This window comes from Solanum tuberosum, unplaced genomic scaffold, assembly GCF_000226075.1.
Source record: "Solanum tuberosum cultivar DM 1-3 516 R44 unplaced genomic scaffold, SolTub_3.0 scf00410, whole genome shotgun sequence".
Lineage (NCBI taxonomy): Eukaryota > Viridiplantae > Streptophyta > Magnoliopsida > Solanales > Solanaceae > Solanum > Solanum tuberosum.
In genome coordinates, this window is record NW_006239326.1 from 419,013 (window position 1) to 443,889 (window position 24,877).

Below are 24,877 nucleotides of genomic sequence, written 5' to 3' on the forward strand. Positions count from 1 at the left end.
TATATTCTAACAATGTAAATATTCATTTCCTTGATTTCCTATCCTAATGACGTATATAAATCTTAAAAGCATTCTAAACATGTTAGAACAAATACGATGTTTGATTGAACCTATTATTTTTTACTCAATTCGATAATTTTTAACCATAAAATATATAATTATTAATGCATGTGAGCTAAACATGATATTTTCGTGTCCCAACATGGTCTAAGACTGTTTTAGACTTAATTAATTGTTCAAAACCACAACAACCAATCAAATACTCAAAACCAAGAAACATCCAAAAGTTTACTGACTAAAATGATTCATCTTTCCACTTTATGATGTTGAGGGGGTGGGTCCGCATGACAAAATTTAAATTTTATGAGTTTCCAATTAAAATGATTATATCAAATATTAGTAGTTTGATTTTTAATCTAATATTTAATATAGTTTTTAATACAAACATAAATTATACTCTAAACTTACTGAATTCTATAACTTAAATGGGGACGAAATTTTTTCTACCTCTTTACACAAAAAGAGACTGAAATGACGAGTGTGTGCTGTGGGTGGGGGTTGAATAATGGAAGCCAATACAACTTAGCCCACAATTATAGACTCCAAGTGATGACACGTGGCAATTTCCCAATTCGCCACTTGTCATATCATAAGTGGACAATCAATCCATCTTTCTTTATAATAATAAAATAAAAATATACTTCAAAAGCCTTCAAAGCAAACTAACCCAATCTTATCTTTTTTACTTCCTATATAAACAACTTCTCATCAACCACAATCTTATTATATAACCAATAAAACAAAGAACAAAAACTCTCCTCTTCATCCTTTTTTCTTCATTCTTGAATTCATGAGAAAAAGAAGAATGACAACTATAACATATGATCCAAATTTCAACAACCTTCAAAAAATCAAAGAATATCCTCAACATAAAGTTATATTAGAAGAAATTGAAGGTCTTATTAAAGTTTACAAAGATGGTCATGTTGAAAGACCTCAAATAGTACCAAACGTCACTAATAAATTACCTCTTGAACTTGGTGTTACCTCTAGTGATGTTGTAATTGATAGGTACACAAATATTTGGGCACGTTTATATGTTCCAAAAATATTATGTCAAGGAAATAAATTACCTATGTTAATTTATTTCCATGGTGGTGGATTTTGTGTTGGATCATCATCTTGGATTTGTTACCATGAGTTCTTAGCTAAATTAGCATCAATTGCTAATTGTGTGATTATGTCTGTTAATTATCGATTAGCCCCCGAAAATCGTCTTCCATCGGCTTACGATGATGGGGTTAAGACGATTGTTTGGATAAGACAAAAAGTGCTTATTGGTTCTAACGAAGATTATTGGTGGTTAAATAAGGTTAATTTTTCTAATATTTATTTGGTTGGTGATAGTGCTGGTGGGAACATAGCTTATAACGTAGCTATAATGCTTCGTTCGAAAATAGGTGACCTAAAGCCAATAACTTTAAAAGGTATCATTTTAATTCAACCTTTTTTTGGTGGAGAGTCAAGGACTTACTCCGAAAAATACACTATTCAGCCGCCACGGTCAGCGCTCACATTAGCAAGCGCTGACACATACTGGCGGCTGGCATTGCCCACGGGGGTCAATCGAGACTACCCGTGGTGCAATCCTATTGGGAAAGAGGGTGTAAATTTGGTGGATATAAGGAATATTCCTGGAATATTGGTGTGTATATCTGAATTAGATATTTTGAGAGATAGAAATTTGGAGTTCTGTGCTACTTTAAATAGAGTTAGTAATAAAAAGGTTGTTGAATATGTGATGTTTAAAGGTGTAGGCCATGCATTTCAAGTACTGAGCAAATCTCAAGTTGCACAAACAAGAACAACAGAGTTGATTCAACAAATTAAAGGTTTTATCAGTTGATTCATGACTACAATGTACAAAATAGAAGGAAGGATTTAAGTTATATACACGAATAATTTATCGGTGTAACATGTCACTTATTGTTTTTATGAATTCCTGGTCTATGTTTACTATAGAGGATAATATATGATTTGTAACATGTAACTCATCGTTTTTTTAAGAATTAATGGTCTATATTTACTATAGAGAATAATGTATGGTTTGTAACATGTCACTTATCGTTTTTGTTGAATTACGATTTATGTTTACTATAGAGAATAATGTATGGTTTGTAACATGTCACTTATCGTTTTTGTTGAATTACGATTTATGTTTACTATAGAGAATAATGTATGGTTTGTAACATGTCACTTATGTTTTTTAAGAATTACTATTCTAGTTTACTATAGAGAATAATGTATGATCTGTAACATGTCACTTGTCATTTTTTACGATTACTTATCTATGTTTACTATAGAGATGGTTTGTAACATGTCACTTGTCGTTTTTTATGAACTACTGATCTATCTCATAATTTTATATTATGATATAATATCGTGATTTCATATCACAATTTCATATTGCATGGCCAAACGGACTCTTAGACACCTTACTTTAGTCTTAAAAATTATAAATTTTATAATATATTGGAAAAATTACAATAATATACTACTTAACACTTTAATTAACAAAATATCAACATACTTCTATTTAATTATAAACATAGTTTTTAATTTACAAACATAACAAAATAATTAATTTTCGTATTTATGTAAATTAATATTTTTGATTTTCCTCTCTCCATTTTTTGTAGTACGTGCCTTTTTCTTTGGAGTATAATTAGGATATTAAATTTTATCAGGTTTATCTCTTAATTTTTTTATTTTCTCTCTCATATTTTTTGTATTACATGCCTTTTTTGTGTAGAGTATAATTAGGATATTAAATTTTATTAATTTCATCTTTCCAATTACAGATTCATCCATACACGTTTCCTTGATTTTATTCTCTCCTCGTTTTACATTTAATGGCCTTGCAGATCATATTTATTTTCTTTCTTTTTTAATGCAACCTTTTATGTTACCAATAAAGTTGATAGTTACTCCCTAGGTAAATTCAAACATTTTCTTCATCTGTCAAAAGTCTAAATCCTTCCATCTTCTTCCGTTTAATTTTTTCTTGAATCATTACGAATTTGTGAATTAATTACAATTCTAGTACACCTATTGTGTATGTGTACGTTAATCACTCAAATACCAATAAACCAAGCAACTGTAATGAAAGTTGGATAAAAGTTCTAGACCAAAACATTAAAAAAAAAACACACACACACACATCAATGTGAGGTTGGTGTATAATACCAATAATTTAGCCAATATATACAATCAAGATTTTATTTCCATGTCATTATTACACCAATATTATGGTGATTTGAAGTTGGTATATAATATCAATATTTTTGCTAACTCATACGTCTACTATTATAAACGTGTGAACTAATTAAATTACGGGTATTACACTAATTGTGTATATGTGTTTATTACACCAATATTAAGTAATTACACATTTTGTTTTCAAATGAATGAAGAATACATCACAATGTTGTATTTCAGTGATTGTCAAAATGCCCCTTTATTTTTTGATCATGGTATAAATTTATTGTGGTAGGTTTGAATATAACACCAACATTCAGTCATAATATATAGAACCAATTATTTGGAACATTTTGTATTGTGTTTTTCACCAAGAATGCAACATTGTATTTAACTAACAATCAATTTTTAACGTTTTGACAATAATTACACCAATATCTTTAACTACCCAATCAATTTTTATCATAGTTCAAATGGTTGAAAATCACATATTTTATTTCTTATCAATACCAATGATATGACAATTAATTGATCAATATAATATCAATAAACCAAACAACAGTAATCAAAGTTGGACAAAAGTGCAATTAACATTCTTAAAAAATTTCAGAATTCTTGCCAAAAAATAATTGAAAATAATACATCAATGTTAATTCTGACAAGCAATATTGGGCAAGTCTTTTTGTTATGCTCTGATGTACCACATTTACTACAAGTGACTTTACTCCTCTTGAATTTCCCTTCGTTGAGTCCCTTCTTACGATCATTAGTCGGTGGTTTGGCTGGTTATTTTTTTGTAATTGATGGTATCATTATCACTTTCAAAATATGTGCTGGAATATTTGATGTTCGCATCATATATCACTCTTTCAATATCGTAATCAACGTATCTACCTGTATTACAAATAGAATGGTGATTTCAATGTATCCAAACTTTTTGTATTCAGATTGTTTTTGTTTACATGAAAATATTATCTCAAATATGTTGTTTATGAATAACTAAAAAATTAACAATTACTTCAATATATATATATATATATATATATATAAATAAATACATCAACTACACTATCAAAATATACCAAAAACTAAAAGAATGTTGGTGGTATTAAAAACCTAATATAAAAGTTTGATATACCATATACTTCAATATATATATACCATAAATATATTACACCAAACTCGCACATTTACACCATATACCATATACTTCAATAACAAGTTGATAAAATTTACACCAACTAAATATAAACCAAAAAATATAAAAGAATGTCGACGTCCCTTTAAATCATAATATACCATATTATGTCAAATAAAATATTAATTTCTCCTACTAATATACCAAAATTTATTCACTTTTTATGACTTATGTTGTTTATGAAAACATAATAAGCAATACCAATTACACCAAATCATCTTCACCTTTCACACTATCAATTACACATATTAATCTACCAATATTTCTGTATAAACTGTATTGTTTATACACCAACTTAAAAACATCATTATTTTCAGCAACTAATTTACTAAAACAGATTCACGAAATACGAATTCTATAATAAACCACAAAATCCTACAAATTAAATCAAACAATAATTACCAAAAAAATATCACGAAATTGGTGAATACAAACAACGTAAATTACACGATCAATTACACCACTCAATATAGACAAATTCAATCTACAAAAGTGATTTTTAAACGTCCTTAATTCAGATTGTAACACAAAAAACATGTAATCACTAAAATAATCACTTAAAAAACACCCAAATCAATCGCGATTTATCTAAAATACCTGATGCGTCTCATCGTCCGTTGTGTTGAATTAGGATTGAAAATTTGTTAGTATCCGTGAATAAACAGTTGACCAGAACGTGTAGAAAGAGAGTTTTATTTTTGTTAAAAAACCTTTTTTTTAATGGGAGAGAATATATAACTGATTTGAGTAAATCGTGGAAGGTAAAAGAATTGGAGGAAATCAGGGAATCTTAATAAATCGTGGCTTGACTTTTTCTGTCTTATTTTTTTATATTAAATCCTATTTTTGAAAAAAAACTATTGTCATATAGACGAAAAAAAAACTATTGCTATATAGTAGTAATTAAGGTACTTAATTTGTATACTTAAGTTTTTTACCCTTTTATATTCAATCAAACACAACACAATCATCCGGGGTGAACAAGAATTGGGGATCGGATGTGGGCGAAATTTCCGCCAATGGCTGAGATGTTCAGTCGACTCCCTCTCCCTTTGTGGGGGTCCCGACCCCTACGAGTGAGCAGAAAAGGGAGGAGAAAAGAGGCCCTGGTAAACCGTCATAATTAGTGAACAAGTGTAAGCTTCGCTGCCCACAACAAGACAAGAAGGTTGGTCATAGTGAAGTGACATGGCATTCGTATGGGCACGTGTACTTGTCCAGGATAAGTATTAAGAGAATTTAATAGTATTTTCTCTGTTGTATTTATTTTGGCATTTTGTTAGTTCTTTTAAAATAAAAAAAATGGAGTTTTATATTATTTTTCTGATAAATAGGAAAATTTTATAATCACACAATACGATAGCATGAGTTATGGACTTCAAATGTCCTATAATCATATAAATATTAAGATTAAACTTATAGTCCAACTATGGCAAACATGTGAAATGGAAAGTAGTATATGTTAAAACAAAATTATTTCAATAGTGCAACTTTTTGAAAATATGAACTTAAATAGAAGGGTATAGAGATCAAGAATTAAGGTAGAACGTTAGTAGGTAATTGAATATTATCTAGTTTTATTTGTCATTATTGTTATAATTATTGTTCTCATATCATCTTATTATTTAGTTGTATAATTACTTATTATTTTCTTTGTTTCAATTATCGTATTATTTGTTGTTGTTATTGCTCTCTTATTTTATTTTTAGCATGACTTCTTTAACAGTATATATACCCAGTGTAATTCCATACAAGTAAGATTTTGAGAAACAATAATGTTGGCAGACCTTACCTCTACCTCATAGAGATAGAGAGGTTGTATATGATAAACCCTCTTGGCTCAAAATAAAACATTTCCGGACAATTTGGAAAAAAAGAATACATAAATGAGGACAGTTATAACAACAAAATAATGCGATAATTAAAATTTTAGCATGACTTCTTGACTAATATATTTCCTTTCATTATTTGATATTGATAGGGTTTATGGTTTACCTAAGCTGAAGATTTATCTAAAACAGTTATCTACCTTCACAAGATAAGAATAAAATTTCGTAGACACCACTATTTTTGTATCCTATTTGTAATTTATAGTGTTACAACTGGATATGTCATTGTCGTTGTGTTTTGATTCTCTAGATCTAAACAAGCGGTAAAATGACATAAATAAGAAGACAAACAGGAAAAAGTACTTTAATTATTCATTGAAAAGATTATATATGTACATGAACCAGAAAATAATAATTGCCGTTCCAGAAACTCAAATTGAGACAAAATAAGAACTATTGATGAAAAAATGTCAATTACAATATAAAGTTTATTAGGATTTTGTCTCATATATTATTTACACAGGAACCCAAATTAATATGAATATGAGTATCACATGGTCTTGATTAAATTCAGACTTCACTGGTAGAAATACACTTAATAAACTATCAAGAATATTAAGGACAATTCGGTGCATTAAGCTCTAGTTATGTGTGGGAGAAAATTTTGATTAATTAAATTGAATATATTGTATACAATTTTAATTAACATTATATTTTTGCAAGAGATTGTTTTCATGACTATCAATTGAATGTTTGTTTTGAGGCGAATATAGTATTTTGGTACAGTATCATCTGAACCTATTACTTTTGGTACGATATATAAATTTATATGTAGAAATTTACTAAAAGTACAATTAATAACAGATATGAACCTATAACTATAATAATATAATGAAAACAATGTTGATACTCTTTAATATATTATTGAATCAACAAAATTATAAATCTTGAATCTACCTCTGTTCCAAGTAACATTTGTTATTGCCACTAGAGGCGTTTTTTGTTGTGTTATGTATATAGGCCTTGACTAACAAACTTCATGTTGTCTTTGGGCCATGAACAAAATTTTCTTGAGTGAAATATTATGTGAAATAGTGGTGATGAACGTTCCACGTGTGCGCCTACGTCATAATTGACGTTATAGATGAAGGTCCGAGGTTGAGGTTAGCTAAAACAACATCATCCTCGTACCTTCATCGTCGTACTAACTCTAACTTTCTTGCTCAAATGAATGTTCCAAATGATTTACCAAATTGTAACCTGAAAAAAACAATAAACAAAAAAAACAAAAAAAGGTGAGATTTAAATTCTATATTTTCTAAACTAAACGTACTAACATGAGGAAAACATATTTCTAATATCACCTATATATTTTACTTTTATTGTGTGTTATCTTTTTTTCAATATGTTTGCATGAATTTCAAAACTTACAAATTATAAGTATATAAGCTTAATAGTTTAGAGGATTTGTCTAGATATCATTTGCCCTAACTAACAAGCTAGACATTAAAAATAAGAAGATGAAAAGAAATAACAATAACACTACAAGAAGAAGTCTAGAATCTAGAGGCAGATTCAGAATATCTAGTTTATCAATTTTTGGTGATAATAATTTTTCTATGTATACATAGTAGATGAAATTTTTATCATAAACACATAGTTTGTGCGATAAATATTGATTCTTGCTAAACCCATAACTATAATAGTGGATCTGCCCCTACTACAAACAAAGGTTAATTAGGTTACAAATTTGAACTTTTGAGGCAACACGAGGGTTAATTTCACGTATAGTCACTAACTTCTTACTCATCATAACACTAAAATCACAATAAAGCTTTTTTTTCGCATCAAACTAAATGAATTTTAGTCGTCATAACAACAGTAAAGTCATAAAACTATTTAAACTATTTTTTTTAATCACAAGTAGCTAGTGTGATTTTAATTATCTACATGAATCTAACGTTTTGTATAGTTAGAAACAATACCAGAAAACTTCGATAGGGTTCTTTCCTTCTTTTTCTTCTTACTCCATCTGATTTATTGGCACTCAAAAAAAGAGACACAATATGATTATTGAGAAGAGGCATAATGGAATATATCTCTCGGAATTAGCTACGAACTTCGTCGTTAAATTGCTGGTAACTATATAAAAATATTGATAATTGTTGCTAATCCGTCACTAAATAGGATTAGTAACGAATTATGTTGTTTAGCTACAAAATTGTATGTCGCTAATTTATATTTTTATTTTTGTAGTGTATAAGATGAGATTGTTAGCTTTATATGGGAAATGTATTCAAGTGAAGCTCTTATTTATAGGGGAAAAAAATAAGAGAATGTAGTTTTTGGTGGTTGAAGGCTTATAAGTTTATAGGCATGACATCCACCTTTCTACGGTTAACTATGTCTCAACCACCATGTGTAAAAGTCACACTTTTTTTTTTCCTTTTTGATGTGCCATAACCTATTTCATGTAATGAAAGAATCCCCCTCATATTGTTTACTAAGTATCATATACTAGAAGGAAATAAGACTTAGCGTGCAACAGATAGATTTTGTAGTTAAACAGTAAAATTCATAGTTAATCTTATTTAGCGATAGATCATAACAAAAAAATTGTTAGTTATGAGCTATTTAGCGACAAAGTTCTAAAACTATTTTTGTATAGTGCTAGGTGTATGGTCGATCTTTAAAAGAAACAGTCAAACTCATGGGTTAGTTAAGGGATAATATTGAAGCTTTGCATACCTTGTTTATGACGGTTCAAATATTACTAGAGGTTTCGAATATAAGTTGTCTGAAGAACGAAAACTTGTGATAAAGACTATATATTAGCCTAAAATTTGGAAAGAAAAATATCTCCCTAATATATTTGATAATTAACCGATTTGGACTATATATCTAATAAATGAACGGATTAATAACTCAGTTAAACAAATTATATTTTCAGGGGTAATTTTGCCGTCACTAGTCCCTCCTTGATGGTCGTAACTCGTAGCAAAAGATTTAAGACAAATTATTCAAATATATTAAGAAAAAAAAAATGAGTTTGGTGGCAAGTAAAATGTAAGGTCAAGAAATGCCCTATATAAAATTTAATTCAAATATATACTAGGAAAAATGAGTTTGGTGGTAAGTAAAATGTAAGGCCAAGAATTGCCCTATACTGAGGGTACCAATTACTACAACGAAAAAGACATTACCAAACAGTTTGACAAAATAAATACTTCATTCATTTCAATTTGTTTTTAAGAAAAGTCAGTACCACAAAATTAAAGAATATTTTAATACATTCTACTAATCTTTAATTTAAAACCGCAAGCTTCGAAAAAAAAAAAAGTTACTTTCTTATACATCATGTCAAATCAAAATCAGACAAAAGATGGATTGCATTTAAGTAGTTTTAAAAGATTTTGATGTTTACCTTTTTTTTTCAATTCCCTTTCGTAGTAGAAATATCAGCAATATTTCATACTTGATGAGTTCATTATTGCCAAATAAATAACTTAAAAGGAGTAACTTCGAAAAGGTTAATCTTAATACATGAATATTCGTAAATTCTGGAAAGGTTGGACAGACAAAAATGGTGCTCAGGGCTTTAGTCTAGTAATAATAACCGAAACGTGTCATATGTAAGAAGACAAACGTACGTTAAAAATTACAACAAATCGAAGACGAAGTATTTAAGTGGAGGTCGAGGAAGGTAGAGGAGCAGACGCATTGTCCACATATTCCTAACAATGTGCCAATAATATTCAAAAATTTCTCGATTGTGCTTATGTTAAAAAAATTCAACATACGTACCCCAAATGGGGTCTGGAGAGGGTATTGCGTAGACAAACCTTACCCCTACCTTGAGGGAGAGAGGTTGTTTCTGAAATGTTGACAACTCTAGCTTTTGGTGACTTCTGCTCTTCATAATAAAAGCCCGGGAAAAACATTAAAACACTCTGTTTTTTACATCTACTCAACAAATAAATAGCAAGCTTCTTCATATAAACTGTAATCAGTTAACCTGGGCTAAACAATACACATTATTAACCTCATTTAAAACACTAATCCTCATAAGGTGATTCGACAGTAAACGACGTAAAGTAAAAATTACAACGGGGTGGAATGTGGGTGGGGTGGGGGGCCAGTGCACAAACATTTTTAGGCTAAGAAATGCAAACACTAATATAAAGACAAATTTGCTTAGAGTAACACAGCTAAAATGTTGTAATTTCAAACCTCAAAAGTACACTAACAAAAACAAATACAAATTGAGCTTAGCAGATCCAAATAGTAAAGTATGGCAGCAGCTTTACATGAAAAAACACTCAGGTCTTCATTAGTGTCACAGCATCTTGAATGCCGAATCCTACAAAAGAATTAGTAACAACAATATACGACTCCAAGCTCAACACGATGCATTTTACATTGTACACCTTTCCCCTTTTGCTTCTTCGTGTGAGAGCATAATCCAAGACTACCGAAGAGGGATTAGAAGAGAGATTTGTACTACTCTCACCTGACAATGTTTAGTTTCTCTAACCTGACATCATGGCGTTATCGATCGACTGGAGTGCTTGATTGGCATAAAAGCGAACATCGACATCAGGGTCTTCAGCTAGCTCTACTAAACTGGGCCGAATGGTTTTCTCCACCACCTAGACAATTGAAATAAGCACGGACAGTTAGATTATAGGAAAACTATCAGAGAAGCTTTGGAATCTTAGCTTTTTGAGAACTTCCTTATGATATCATCCGCATTGTCAAAAAAGAGCGTAACTTTGTAGAAAAGCTCACTCGTTTCCCAAAACAAACCAAGTATAAGCAACCAAGAAACAAGAAATGAGGAGAGGATTCTCACCGAGTTGTCAACAATAGGTATAAGGGATTGCAAAACCTTTGCCACATTAAATTTAATGTTGGGCACTCTGGAATTAGATAAAACTTTTGATTAGTTCAAGGACTTGAGGTACAAAACCAGTTAAATACTGAGAAAGAAAAATCACCTATCCTTAGTAGCAGTAACAACCACAGGCAGCAACTTAGAACAAGTTATCTCAGAGCCCATTACTGGTGCAAGTAATGAAATTGATCTAAGAATAGTCATTCGATACAAATAATGTGGACTGGTAGTCATATCCAAGACCTGCAAAATAAGACATTTCTAACTGAGAGAAAGAACATAATTGGAATCGATCATGGCAAAAGCTGGAGCTTAGAAACTCTACGAGTCCATGGAGAACTATTTTCCTTCTCTAGTTCTCAGCCTAAGAGGTAAACTTCCTAAATAGGAGGACAAACAGGTACACCCCTAATTCCTTTCCTGAAATCTTCAGTTTTCACCTCTCCAGATAGCAGGAGAAAAATGGAAGGAAACCAGTTTATGATTGACTATACCGACCATGAGTGTCTTGAGGTCGGGAAAGGGCAATTGCAAATTTTTATAAGAACTTTGGGGTAAATATACATACAATTCAAAACTATCAAAATAGTGATAGACTCTACCCTTCTCCCCTACTCATGCACCTTGGTCCCATCAACTTCATGTAGTAAGAGAAGCTATATCCCATATGACTCACTGAACTTGTTTGTTTTAAAAAAAGACATCATGGAAGAGAATTAGCAATTCAAATTATCACACGTCAAGCAAACCTGAGGAATTATATGCTGCATTGCCCACTCTGGACCAAATTCTTCTGCAAGACGTTTCAAGTTATTAGCAGCAGCATCTCTAATTGAATAAACCTGCATCAAAGAATCAGCAAGGAAGATATCAGTGGTAGAGATATTGTCCCATCAACTGATTGGTAAAAGCAAATTGCCTTTTCACATTCATGAATAGATAACAAAAAAAAACATTAACTATCACGGAAAAGTTGGGGGTAATTCCACTCCAGAAAATGTCCCAACACGTTTTCCACTTGCAATAAGAAAGAAAGTGGAAGAGAGACTGAGAAAGATTGAAATAAGTTTTCAATGGAGCTTCTCATGCACCAAGATCAAGGTTTTACGCTTCATCAATTTTATATGAATATCTAACAGCCAGTTTATCGAATACCAACCTTGTCCTGTAACCATTGCATGCAAAGAGCACCCAGCTTATCATCAAAAAATCCTATGCCCAATTGACTTGCCAATAGAGGTATGTATTCTATTATTGCAAGACGGACTCGCCAATGCCTGTCCTCTGCCAGCTCGACAATAGCTGGTAATAGAGATTGGGACAATAAATCAATTCCAATCACCTGTAACATTTAGAGAAATTGAGAGTTAGGAAAGAAGTAAAACTAAACTAAAAGATAATAATAATATTAATTAATAAATAAATTAATAATTGAAAGCTGCAGAGTGTTAGGAACCAATGCAAAGTGCAAGCAGCTAAAGACAGTGACTAAACAAGAAGATCCTTGATGTCAAATTTTACAAAAAGGAGTAGGCGGCTCAAGTGCAGCAAATCCAGGTACAAGAAGGAGAATGAGGAAAATACAGCAAGTAACAACAGATAGTGTGATGATCAGAACACACTAAACAACATACTAGGATAACACTGAGAACAAAAAATGGTATACTAGATAGAGTTCAGTATGTTAAAGGATTTAGATTGCCTTCTCTATTTTAGGGTCCGTGCATCACTAAAATACACATCACAACATATGGCATACCAGTTCCAAAATCAAGCAGCAAATAGTTCACCAGTCTCATAATCAATTGCAAACTACAGGAAAAATGTGTGAATCGTTCACCAACCTGATTGACTTGATCAAGCTTGCTAATGATGTTCAGGCGCACATCGGGAAACTCGTCCTTCAGAAGGGAAAGAAATATTGGAAGAAGATGTTCAATGGTTGCATCCTGCATCAAATGCACAAATAGAAGTCAAATTATTTCATAGGTAAATCTTAATGCTTCAATCAAACACGAATGTGCATTGCATGATGTGAAAAGCTTTCCCAAGATAGAGATTATCTTCAGCAACTCATAGCATTAGTATATGACATACCACAGTAAATTCCGGACCTTCCAACAATGCATCTACCATCTATATCATTAAAAATGCATTGCCAATATTTTGCTCATCTAGAAACTAAAGCACCTCACCTTTCCCAAAACAGGAGCCATCCCCATTATAACGGAAGCCAAAGCAGATCTGACATGTTGTGACGAGTCTGATGATAATTCCTATAACATTTATCAAAACGCAAATACATATTAGAGGATCAACAGGAACCAAAAATGCAAAATGAAGCTCCTAAACAGGAAATCTATCGGGCATATACCTTCACACAGGGAAGAATATGCTGAATAGCAAGCTCGGGACTAAGAATCCTGCAGAATTTGGTGACTTTTCCTGCAGCAGCTATGCGAACCTCAGCTTCATTATCTCGAAGCAAACGGACATAGGCAGGCACCAAATCCGTCCTAAACCATGGTCAGACACAATCAAACATCTAACAGCGAAGATTTTGAATTTCCCAAAATAAACAGTTTGGTGAAGAGAGCATGATTCATTGGCAGAAACATAGAGAAGCATGAACAGGGTATGAAGTATGAACAGCATATTCCTCTACTGATTAAACATTATGACTCAACAGTCCGATGTGTGATGAATAGAACTTTTCAGGGACTAGACTCTAGAGTATATTGCATGTTTCCAAAAATAATTTTTACTTTAACAATGATGCATCAATTATAGAAAAATCCTCGGTCTAAACAAAACCCATACGTTCCTAAACTACCACTAAATTATATCATGGGGCTCCTCAGTCAATTGTCCTTTCCGTTATTCATTGACAAAATACTATCAAAGAGGTGAAAAATGTATTCATGAAAAAAAATAGTGTTCTTGTTAGACCCACTTGGCCAACAAAACTTGGCAAGCATTAGTTTTTTCTGTCTTGTTCTTTTTTTCATTTGGTGGGGGGCAGGATTCACGTTGCCCGAATTACGGAACTTGTCAACCAAATAGGGAGCCAAAGTAATGAGTTTTGACAACAGGACTCTAAATGTAACTCGCACCCGAAGGATAGCGGCTGTGGGTTCCCTTGTAATAGCTCATCACTTCATTCCACCAGATCCACTTCAGAGGACATTTAGGTCAACAAATAGAGCATAATGGACGTACAAAAGTATGTGTCTATCCAATTATGTGGAAGGTTCAACATATCAGGTAAACCTATGAATTACACTGACAACAATATAATTCCTACTTTACAGATTAAAATTCCCCACTTTGTGGGATTTCACTGGAATTGTTGCTGTTTATAGATTAAAATCAACTGAAAACAACCAAAAAATGACAAGAATCGGGTACAATATGGACTCCATAGATAGACATCATATGGTAAATATTCACAAAGTATCACATATTTAAGTTGAGAAAGTACCTAGTGGGCTCAGGTCCTACAGCTTCACATAGTTCGTACAACTGGTTAGCAACCATGTATCGAACGCGCCAAGACTTGTCCTGGTTATTAGCAGGAAAAAAAAAACATGCACAATTATGAACAAATGAAATTTCCTTCCAAAGTACATAACTCTTCGAGACAGAGAGGATCATACTATAATAGCACTCAATATTATCACAGAACTTTAATAATAAGATCTACCGTAAGTTTTTTTTCAAGGTTAAACCAATATAATGGATCACTGAAAGGTTTTAGCCCTTTTTAACCTAAATTTTACTCCTACAACTGTAATTTCCGCTAGCAAATGTAGGCAAGTGCACCAAGAGTTTTCCGGAATCATACTTTGACAAGTGTAACTACGTCAAGACTTATTGGTACATTTTCATACGGTAAACCAAGTAAAAATGTCCAAAAACTGTAATGAAGACCCATCATATCTCATTTATCCTGTAAAGCTTATTTTGGAACAAATTCACTCTAACTTAACAAGGTGACTTTCCAACCACCAAGATTTAGCAATAAAGGCTTCACCTAAACAAGCCTACTCAAGACATTCGTCCATGTTTCCTTTCGCATTCCCCTACTCTGCCAGTTAGTGAAAAAACAGTAAGCAATACACCAAAATAAAGTTATGATCCTCATCATATTTTACATAGGCTTACCTAGACTAACCCTATGCTACTACCTAAAAGCTTCATATGAAGATTGGCTAGGAATTGAATACAAGGTTCTATTCCATATCACATACATCGGAAACATTCAGAGAACTTAAAGGCTATATATTTGTGTGGAAACAATACTCTAGATCACAGGGCATGCCTAATGTGCATAATTAAATAGAAATACAACAAGATATGACAACTATATTATTTAGATGAAAGATGATAACTATTAGGAAGTTAAGTTGCTAATGTTTCACTGGTAGCTCAATCATCCATCAAAAAGAAGTTGTTACATGATGGAATTAATTATTTTTTTTAGAAGTGAACACAAGAATCTAAGCATGGTGCAAGTTGCAAGATTTCAAGGATCTGTATGAGCCGGGACAGCATGACTCCAAAGTCCAAACACAAACTAGAGAGTACCTGAGAGAAGTTGACAATGACAGGCAGGATATGTGCCACACAGTCCTGGGGCTCCAACAGCTTGCCAAGTGCAGCACAGCCCTCAACAGCTAATAAACGCACAGAATCCTGATCTGTATTCAGAAGACATTAGATAAGCCAACAAAAAAATGTTTTTGAGAAAAAAACACTAGAAAACCGACAATTCATTCCATACTAAAACGCATCCTAAAGAAAATTCACATTTAATCAAAAATAACCATTTTATTGCTATAAGCAATGGGCTAGATAAAGTAACATCAACTTACAAAGCAACAACTTCATGAAGTAACACTAATTTAGAAACCTTTATAAGAGAGAAATTTGGATAGACCCTTTCTAGTCATAAGTTGCTAAATATAAGTGAAAATATTACCATCCTGTGTAAGATCATCAAATATTGACATGATGTCACTCTTCAGGTAAGCAGATTCAACTGTAGCAGCAAACTTCCCCAAGTTTGTAGCAGCCGACCTTCGCACCATAGGCATGTCGTCTTGACACAATTGGCTGTAAATAGACCGAAGTTCTGCTTTCAACATTTCTGGGGCACTTGAGTAAGCAATATGAAAGAGCCCACATGCAGAAACCCTTGCTGTGAACCATTCACCAGCTGCTAGCCTCTAGTGATTGGAAAGAATAGGAAGACGTATAAACATTTGACAAATCACGAACCATGATGTTAAGTAAAAGATAAAAAATATATATACAAGTGATGTTCACAATTTCACAGACAAGAATTATATTAGGGATTGCAAGTGAAAAGATAAAAACATATATGAGTGATGTTCAGAGTTTCAAACGTTAGAATTATATTAGGGATTGCAAGCGAGTAAAAGGTCTTTGCATGTTTGCGTAACTACCATAATGTCATAATGATAATAACAAGGAGCAAACAATGGTAATAGTCATAGTCAAACCTTCACAAGCGGGACGAACCAATCAACTAAATCACTCTCCCTCATCTGGGATCCAATTCTACACAACGACTCCACAGCTTTATCCCTCACACAGGTCTCCTCAACTGTACAAAGGGTCTCTAGAGGTGGGAGAAGAACATGAGCATGCTCCACACCTCCAACATAAGGAATAAACACGCCCAACTCTTCTGCCATTGCCAGCAACACTTCATCATCGTCGTCATTGTTTTCACTCAAAAAAGGGATCAACTCCTTTCTGGTTCTTTCCTCACCGAGTGCACGTGCAATAGTTGATAACCTCCTAATAGAATTCAGCCGCAATTGGATATCATCATTCTTAAGTTCATCTATCAACACAGCTATCGGGTACAATGGCTCATCTACCATTGCCATCCTCTCGAGATTCTGTTAGAGCTGCAAATACCAAACTTTCAATCAAACAATTCCAAAATGTGAATCGAGAAACAATTACAGCAAAACTACATAAGCATCCGACCCTAAATCTCCCCGAAAAATCACAATTTTTCATCTAACCAGCCAGATCCAAAACAAATCCAGCGCATAAAACAGGAAAATAATCGAATGGAACGTTCAATTTACTAACATAACATACCTCCAAATCTGAGATCTAAACAAAATCCCTAGCGAATTCCAATAAGAAAATATACAAAAACAAATACCGCCTAGGAATCAAATATTTAAGCTAAAAACAACTAAAACTAGAAAGAGGTGAGCAGCTTGTTCCAAATTGAACCAATTAAGCTCCACAAACACTGTATTGCAAAAAATCGATTCTTTAATGCATATTTTTTCTGTTTATGCCGGAAAAAGATAAGAAATCTGCCCGGAGAGGAGGAAAATAGATCGTTACCGGTGGAAATTTTGCCGCCGTTCGCCTGAGATTCGAGCTTGAATTTCGTCAAAATCTAGAGAGAGAGTGAGAAAGAGTTAGAGATGGAAAAGAGAGATATTTGCCTACTGATGAAATGACAATGTAATGTTTAGATGGGTCGCTTTGCATTTAACTTGGGCTTGAAGATGGCTAAAAACCAATTGGGCCTGTTAAGCAAGCAAATAAACAAGCCCACTTTTAAATAAACAAAAAGTGAAGGTTCAATATTAGTAGTTCAGTAGGTTGACTATCTGAATTTTCAGGCGAGGGTTCGATTCTCCGTCTAGTAAAAGAACAAAAATTAGTTTTTATAGTTTATTTATATTTAAACATATATGGCGTGGAAAGATGTTTGAACTCTAACTACCAATCCATTTTGTAATAAGTTTTGGCGCTCTAAATTACTTTCATGTTGAAATTGCTCAAAGCATGATACTTCATATTTGGCCAAAGTTTTGGCGCTCTAAATTACTTTCACATTTAAATTGCTCAAAGCATGATACTTCATATTTGGCGAAAACGATAAAAATAAGTAAATTTTGGTCTTATATAGTCTCTATCATGTGTAACTTTAATTACTTTCTTTATAATAACTTTTGGACTACGCTAATATAGGAACTCGTACGAATTTATTTGAGAAATGTCTGACGTCCTAATATGTTAGAGGTCAAGCATTGACCATTCAGAGACCGTTGGCTACTCATTCGGAGCTTCCAAATCAAATAATTTGTGTTACCAAGCAAAGAAAAGCTTAAAATTAACCATACGTAACAAAACTATAAGACAATAGCACAATCAATGATCCAAGATATATAAAGATTATAGAAGTAGTGGAGTAGAAGAAATAAAATAGATATAGCAAATAGGAAACGGGTAGAGGATAAGCAAACGAGCAAGGAGAGAGCATATAATCAAATATAGAACAATATAAATAAAAGACTAAGATATATATGTTAGAAATGAGTAGCAATACAATACATTTCATTAGAAGGGCTAAATTCGAATAGATCAAAAATCAAATTCAAATCACATCTTGTTGAACATGATCATCCAACATTAATTAATAAATAGATAATCAAGCCAAGAAGCATGAAAATAATTCCACATTTTCTTAACATATTAATTTCATTTTTCTCCTTGATTAAGTCATATGCTTCTTTGACCAAACACAATATACAAATGGTTAAAGAGTCTCTTTTAAGTCTCAAATGATCTCCAAATCTTAATTATTAGCCAAATAATTTTCTCTCTTAATTAGTGTTAATGATTGATGGGGTTAATTCGAATACAAAAGTGATGGTACTTATTTAAGTTAAAAGTAAAAAAGTAATGAGTCAAACGAGTTGAGTTTCTTAAAAAATAAGTGGATGTAATTTTAAACCTTGGGCATGCGACTAAAGTCCAAGATTTATATAAGCTTACTTTGTTAGTTATATAGGGTTACATTTGAGCGAAAAAAATATTAAAAGTATCTATCGATCAAAAGGTTAATAAAGAATATTATTAGTCATTTTCGATACATTAAAAATATTTTTGGGCTCTTTTTCATTTCTAAAATGATGTGCTAGTATAATATTATCAATCTTGTATAAAACTTTACAAAAAGGATCTCCTTAATTATTACTATAGTCTCAAATGCACTATGACTCATTCATTAACCATTTTTCTTTTTATCTCAATGTAGAATGAAGAATCAAATCATAACTTGAGAAGTAATGATAAGAGTTGGGCAATTTGATATTACTAATAGCCTTATTTTTTTGCCTTGAGTATATATATGTAAATTCATGATAAAAGAAATACCTCATATATACATCAATATACATATTTCATTTTTCTAATTCAACACCTTTCCTCCTTACACAACTATAAAACAAATGACAATTTTGCCTTTCTAATATCACACAAACTTATTACATTATGAACATACTTGATAAATTCTTTTTTTTCCCATTCGGTGTTCAATATTCACATTTGAGTCCAACTAAATTCAGATTCGCGTCGAAAAATCCCACTTTGGGTAAAGCGCTCCTTAACAAAGGCGACTTCATACTCAAGGAAACTCGAACTTGAAACTTCTAGTTAACGACGAAGGAGTACTTGATAAATTCTTTTAACTCTTGACACTAATGGGCTCTTTAAACTCTGCCCTTTGACTTAGTTCTTCAAAACAATCAACCACATTTTGTAGCCTTGCAACAAATTCAATGAGAAGTGAAGCAAAAGTAGCCAAAGACAAAGCACTAGCACTTAAATAAGTTTCAATTTCATCAATTGTATCAATCTTCTCACCATCAAGTAGTGAGAGACATGAAGGCCAATGATTTTGCTTGTTAAATAACATTGACTTTGTGACCAATTGATCTTTTGGATATTGTGGAGTATGCAAATCCCTTATGTCAATGGCTGTTTCACTAAGTGATTGAAAATTTAATGGCAAATTTTCACTACTACCATTTTCATTTTCATGTGAAGAATCATCAAAATTGTTAATAATGTTTGGTTTTCCAATTTCCCAATTTTTTGAGTTGACTAAGAGATATGACTTGTTGTCTATTTTTTTCTGAAGATTTTGTGCTGTCTCATGTACTTCTTTTAGGATATTTTCATGACTATTTAGTGCTTCCATTTTATCTAATTTTGTTCCTAGCTCACGTAGAACATTTGTACCGTCGATACCGACTCTTTTAAGCTCATTTTGAAAAACCTTCCTCTTATCTGGTGGTGCCTGCAAAAATGTTTAAGAGTTTTATTTCCATGTTTTGAAAGTACAACGACTCAAGATGATATGCGACAACATATAATTGTAGTTATTCTAGTTTGATGACCTAAATAATTCAGTAAATTGCATGTTAATCTTGTAAAAGAATGATTGATTGTTATATGTTTTTAGACTATCATATAAACATGGTCCATATAATAACATGTGACTGTTTATAGTGATCCCAATTTGACAATCTTAGTATTATGGTAAATAACCTGTTAAAACATAAGAATTATTTTGGGTTCATTTCATGTCTCCATCTAAAGTGGATGATGGTGCAAAAGGTAAGACCTAATTAAGCAATATTTTGATTTTCCCCCCTATGTTGGTTGATCGGATCCTTAAAAAATATCATTATATATGTGACAATATGGGGATCTAGAGGTTCATCTGAATAACTCTATCAGAAAATTATATTATTTGTATATAATAAGGTGAAAATATTTGTTATGTATATACATGAGATGTTAGTTTTCCTTGATTTCGTACTACTAAAAAACAATCAAAAACCTATTTCAAGAGGTCAGGTTTTTAAAAATAAATAAATAAATAGATTATTTTTTACCAAAATGGATCTTTGGAGGTCGTTTTTTTTAGAGTAATGTGTTTACTTCCTTACACTTAAAGTGAAAATTTTGAATGTATTAGATTCTTCAAAAATAATATATTTTCAAGAATACGACATAAGTGTGACGATATTTTTGAAGATTCAAACAACATATAACACAATTAGTTAGAGTGTAAAACCTGAATTTTTGATTGGATGCATCCATGTAATGCCATGACCGTGAATGCACAATGCCTCAATTCACTGCTTAATTTGACAAAATCTCTCCATGGATTCTTGTGCATTTTATAACTTCCATGAGGTGGCTCCCAAATAGCAAATCCAAGCTGTTCAAATATATATGAATCATGTAACTATATACAAAACTCTGGATTTCATCGCTAAATTATTCGTATAGCTAACATAATTTTATGATAATTCATTACTAGCTAGTTTAATTTGTTAGTACTAAATATGATTATCCATACGTACCAATGTTTGCTCTCGACTTGTGGATTCTATAACCGATTTGTATCCATTATATTCCGAATGATTTGTAGATTCATCACACTCAACACAATTTAAGTATCCATCAATACAACCTACCAAAAAAAAATAGAAAATATTATATAAGTCGTTCTTAAGAAATGTGAATTTTTTTTATATCGACATATACCTTCCAAAGACGTTGCAAGATCCATAAAATTCTTAACGACCAATCGATGCAAATCTTCACCAGCCCAAATAGGGCAAATACCAATATTAATAATCAAGCAAATACAAGCACCTAGAGCAATTAGGGCTAAACGAGTTAAAATTGCCACATTATATCCTCCAGTTCTATTTCCAGCCATAATGAGAATACAATATGTTAAAATAAATACTCGATATCCATATTCATATGGTGCCATTGTTGGATATAACTTCAAATATGTTCCACAAAATGCTGCAAAATAAATAAATAAATAAATAAATAAATGGTATTAATTAATAACATCTTATACACGATAGTCGATATACCTAATTTAATTTCCTCATAGACCATAGTATTCGATTATCAATATAGAATTATTTCCTTCCAAAATAAAACGGAATAGTGCATCTCAAATTCCCATAACATATTGGACATATAGATTGAAGCAAATCATACTATACAGTTTTTATTTTGAAACAATGCATAGAAAAAAGAGAAGAAGAGGAATTCAAAAATTTATGTTAAAATTTGAAACAAGATCTCTGAATTCGATCATAAGTAATTATTCTCTCTGTTCCATATTAGTTGATCACCTTATTAAATTAAGAAATATTAATTAATTTTTATTTATTTTTCATGCAATTAATTCTTTTTAAAAGTGTTCACATTTTTTTATAAAATTTTCAAGAAGTTTTTTAAGAGATAAATTAATAAATCTTCTTATTTATGATTTCCTATGCACCATATAAAATAGAAAATGATCAATTAATATAAGACGCGGAAATCGTTGGAATTTGGTGCTTATTTGGGAAACTAGTGGTGTCTTTAGTGGAAAAGATAGGTGTCTCTTCAGAAGAAAAAAAAATCATTGCTTTATACCTAAAAATTATTTGAAAATTTTAAAGGTTTAATTATTATTTTTCGGAATAACGGTATGAATATAAAAAAAAATAAAGAAAAGGAATTTAAGTAAAAAAATCAATAGCATGAAAGTTTGTCATTTTCCAAGCTAAAGGCTTTTTATATAACCAATAAATTCCTCCTTTTTTTTTCCTATGTGGGATAAATTGAAGTCATGAAATCAAACAACTTTCACACTATCAGATCTACTAAAATATATAAGTATGTTTATATAAATAACTTAAAAAATTTTAAAAAAAATTATTTACCATAATAATAAGTTCGTCTAACGTTCTTTTATATTATGTACGATATATATAAATTAAATTCTTACAAGGATCTATGCTACTAGAAAGTTTAATTAATTACCTACGATAAAAATACTGAAAACCCATACAACTTTTTCCCACTCTCCAGCCCATAATGCTAATTGAGCAAAGATGAAAGCAAGCATCCCAGCAAATAATGTACCCAAACCACGATTAAATCCTTTAATAAGTGTTCCTCCTGCCAAAAATAAAAAATTTTATACTCTCGTTATCTTAATTTATGTGTCACAGTTATAATATAGTAGAAAAATGTCATGTTGTAACTTGCAACAATGAAGAATGAAACATCGAGTAATACTAACATCGAAGTATAAGATTGTAAATGAGTAATAATAACAATAATTAAAAAATGAAACTAGACAACGCCCGACCTACTAATCTTCTATCATAATTCTTGACTATCTTATTTTTGTTATCTAAGGTCATGCCCTCAGTATGACGCAGATAAACCATGTCCTGTTTAATCAGATCTCCCCAAAACTTTTTTCAGTTTACCTCTATCTCTCCTTATATCTACTGTAGTCAACTTATCACTCTGATCCTATTCACTAGGGCATGCACCAATACATTCTTTTTATCACATATCTGAATTATCTCAGTTTTGTATCCCTCATCTTATCCACAACGAAGACTACTCCTATCTTGTTCCTAATCTGATCCTATCACTTCTAATATGCCACACATATATCTCTACATATAAAATTACAATGATAAAGCAGAAAAAATATATTACGTTATCAGTATATATAATTTAAATAGAGATGATAAAGTTTAGTACCTATGGTGAACTCAAACATAATAAGAACTGTTAAGATTGCCCATATTGAGAACTGAGCAATCTCTGGAAATGGTTCCTTCCAGAAAATAAGAAGAGATACAAAAAATAAAGCAAATCCCATTTTTAATGAAAAAATGATCTTTCTTGGATCATTTTTACCCATTTCAATTGCTTTTTTAGCAAAATCTTGAATATTGTTGAAATAAATACAATAACCATTTCTTTTTTCATCATGTATCAACAATTTTTCCTTGTTGTAAGGAGAATCCTTCTTGAAGAAATTCTTTATGTTCATGACCATTTATTGTTGTTTTGTTGCTATATATTTTTTTTTGCTTGGAAAATTAAAGAGAAAAAAAAGAGAGGGGATGATTGATCAAATTAAAGGTCCATTTGTATTCCCCAAGAGGTGTGGAACTTCTCTTATATAAGGAGAAAAGTTGTCAAGAGAAAGAAGGACATAGAAAAATGAAAATAATGAAATTAGTAGAAATATTTTAAAGAAATGTCAAAAAAGAAAGAAATATATATTTTTTAAAAAGGATTAAAAATGAATGTAGAACAAACAAATTGAAACAAAAGGAAGTAGTATTTGACTACATGAAATAATATATATTTTTTATTTTTTATTTGGTGTCTGATAAATAGAAGTTCAACTTATTTAAATTAGTGTTGCATAGAGTTCATTCGGGAAAAAACGCTCCTACCAAAAAAGAAAAATTTATACCCAAACCTCAAAATTGAAACTTCTAGTTAGTTATGAAAGGAATGATTGTTTACTAATTTCAGCCTGAATTACGAACAAGCTCTATCAAGGATTGTTAAGCTCTTGATATCGAGGAAAGATGATGTTTTTTTGAAAAATAAATAATTTTTTTATTTTTCTAGTATTTGATAAGCATGTAAAAATATCATTTTATCAATATTTTTTTCTTTATGACTATTTAAGAAGTCACTTTCAAATTCATTTCTTTATAACTATTTAAGAAGTCATTTTTAAGTTGTGAACAATTATAGACTTGAAAAAATGAAAAAATATTTTCCATAAAAGGTGTTCCTTTATAGTACCCAACACACCTTAAAAATCTTTTTTTAATTAGTATTATTTATCTTAGTTTGAAATTCTTGGATCTATTTAAATGCACCCGACAAATTTATAGTGATTTGTATCCTCATATTTATTGTTATCTTACCTATAGAAATTATAGTAATTTCTTAAAATAGAAAAAAATTCTAGATATAGTTAAATACAACATGTTTACACCTTAA

At 31.2% G+C, this 24,877-nt stretch overlaps 3 protein-coding genes and 1 long non-coding RNA gene across 4 annotated transcripts; 1 reads left to right on the top strand and 3 right to left on the bottom strand.

The window, feature by feature from the left end:
* The first annotated feature begins 739 nt into the window (after positions 1 to 739).
* Positions 740 to 2,316, top strand: LOC102590725 (probable carboxylesterase 6). Its single transcript, XM_006362494.2, has one exon. The coding sequence runs from the start codon at positions 851 to 853 to the stop codon at positions 1,904 to 1,906; it is 1,056 nt and encodes a 351-aa protein (XP_006362556.1). The 5' UTR covers positions 740 to 850; the 3' UTR covers positions 1,907 to 2,316.
* A 4,858-nt stretch (positions 2,317 to 7,174) lies between these two features.
* On the bottom strand, positions 7,175 to 8,560 carry LOC107057908 (uncharacterized). Its single transcript, XR_001471627.1, has 2 exons — positions 8,271 to 8,560; positions 7,175 to 7,545 (listed from the first exon to the last, which is right to left on the bottom strand). It is a non-coding gene; the product is annotated as an uncharacterized lncRNA (long non-coding RNA).
* Positions 8,561 to 10,434: 1,874 nt separating this feature from the next.
* LOC102591082 (serine/threonine-protein phosphatase 2A 65 kDa regulatory subunit A beta isoform) lies at positions 10,435 to 17,692 on the bottom strand. The gene is made up of 13 exons (XM_006362495.2): positions 17,576 to 17,692; positions 16,705 to 17,118; positions 16,161 to 16,407; positions 15,767 to 15,879; positions 14,661 to 14,740; positions 13,554 to 13,695; positions 13,375 to 13,455; positions 13,024 to 13,128; positions 12,339 to 12,521; positions 11,929 to 12,021; positions 11,283 to 11,422; positions 11,138 to 11,204; positions 10,435 to 10,934 (listed from the first exon to the last, which is right to left on the bottom strand). The coding sequence occupies exons 2-13, from the start codon at positions 17,095 to 17,097 to the stop codon at positions 10,815 to 10,817; spliced, it is 1,764 nt and encodes a 587-aa protein (XP_006362557.1). The 5' UTR covers positions 17,098 to 17,118; positions 17,576 to 17,692; the 3' UTR covers positions 10,435 to 10,814.
* A 1,707-nt stretch (positions 17,693 to 19,399) lies between these two features.
* On the bottom strand, positions 19,400 to 23,995 carry LOC102597049 (aluminum-activated malate transporter 9-like). Its single transcript, XM_006362513.2, has 6 exons — positions 23,609 to 23,995; positions 22,871 to 23,008; positions 21,584 to 21,853; positions 21,400 to 21,509; positions 21,108 to 21,254; positions 19,400 to 20,324 (listed from the first exon to the last, which is right to left on the bottom strand). Exons 1-6 carry the CDS (start codon positions 23,907 to 23,909, stop codon positions 19,710 to 19,712), a joined length of 1,581 nt encoding a protein of 526 aa, XP_006362575.2. The 5' UTR covers positions 23,910 to 23,995; the 3' UTR covers positions 19,400 to 19,709.
* Positions 23,996 to 24,877: the final 882 nt, after the last annotated feature.

Coding starts and splice junctions, on each gene's coding strand:
- LOC102597049 (XM_006362513.2), bottom strand. CDS start 23,909: ATGGTCATGAACATAAAGAATTTCTTCAAGAAGGATTCTCCTTACAAC. Junction 21,854..22,870: donor TTTCAGTATTTTTATCGTAG/GTAATTAATTAA, acceptor TTTATTTTGCAG/CATTTTGTGGAACATATTTG. Junction 21,255..21,399: donor CAAGTCGAGAGCAAACATTG/GTACGTATGGAT, acceptor ATATTTGAACAG/CTTGGATTTGCTATTTGGGA.
- LOC102590725 (XM_006362494.2), top strand. CDS start 851: ATGAGAAAAAGAAGAATGACAACTATAACATATGATCCAAATTTCAAC.
- LOC102591082 (XM_006362495.2), bottom strand. CDS start 17,097: ATGGCAATGGTAGATGAGCCATTGTACCCGATAGCTGTGTTGATAGAT. Junction 13,696..14,660: donor GTAGGACCTGAGCCCACTAG/GTACTTTCTCAA, acceptor ACCATGGTTTAG/GACGGATTTGGTGCCTGCCT. Junction 12,022..12,338: donor TGCAATGGTTACAGGACAAG/GTTGGTATTCGA, acceptor TCTTTGATGCAG/GTTTATTCAATTAGAGATGC.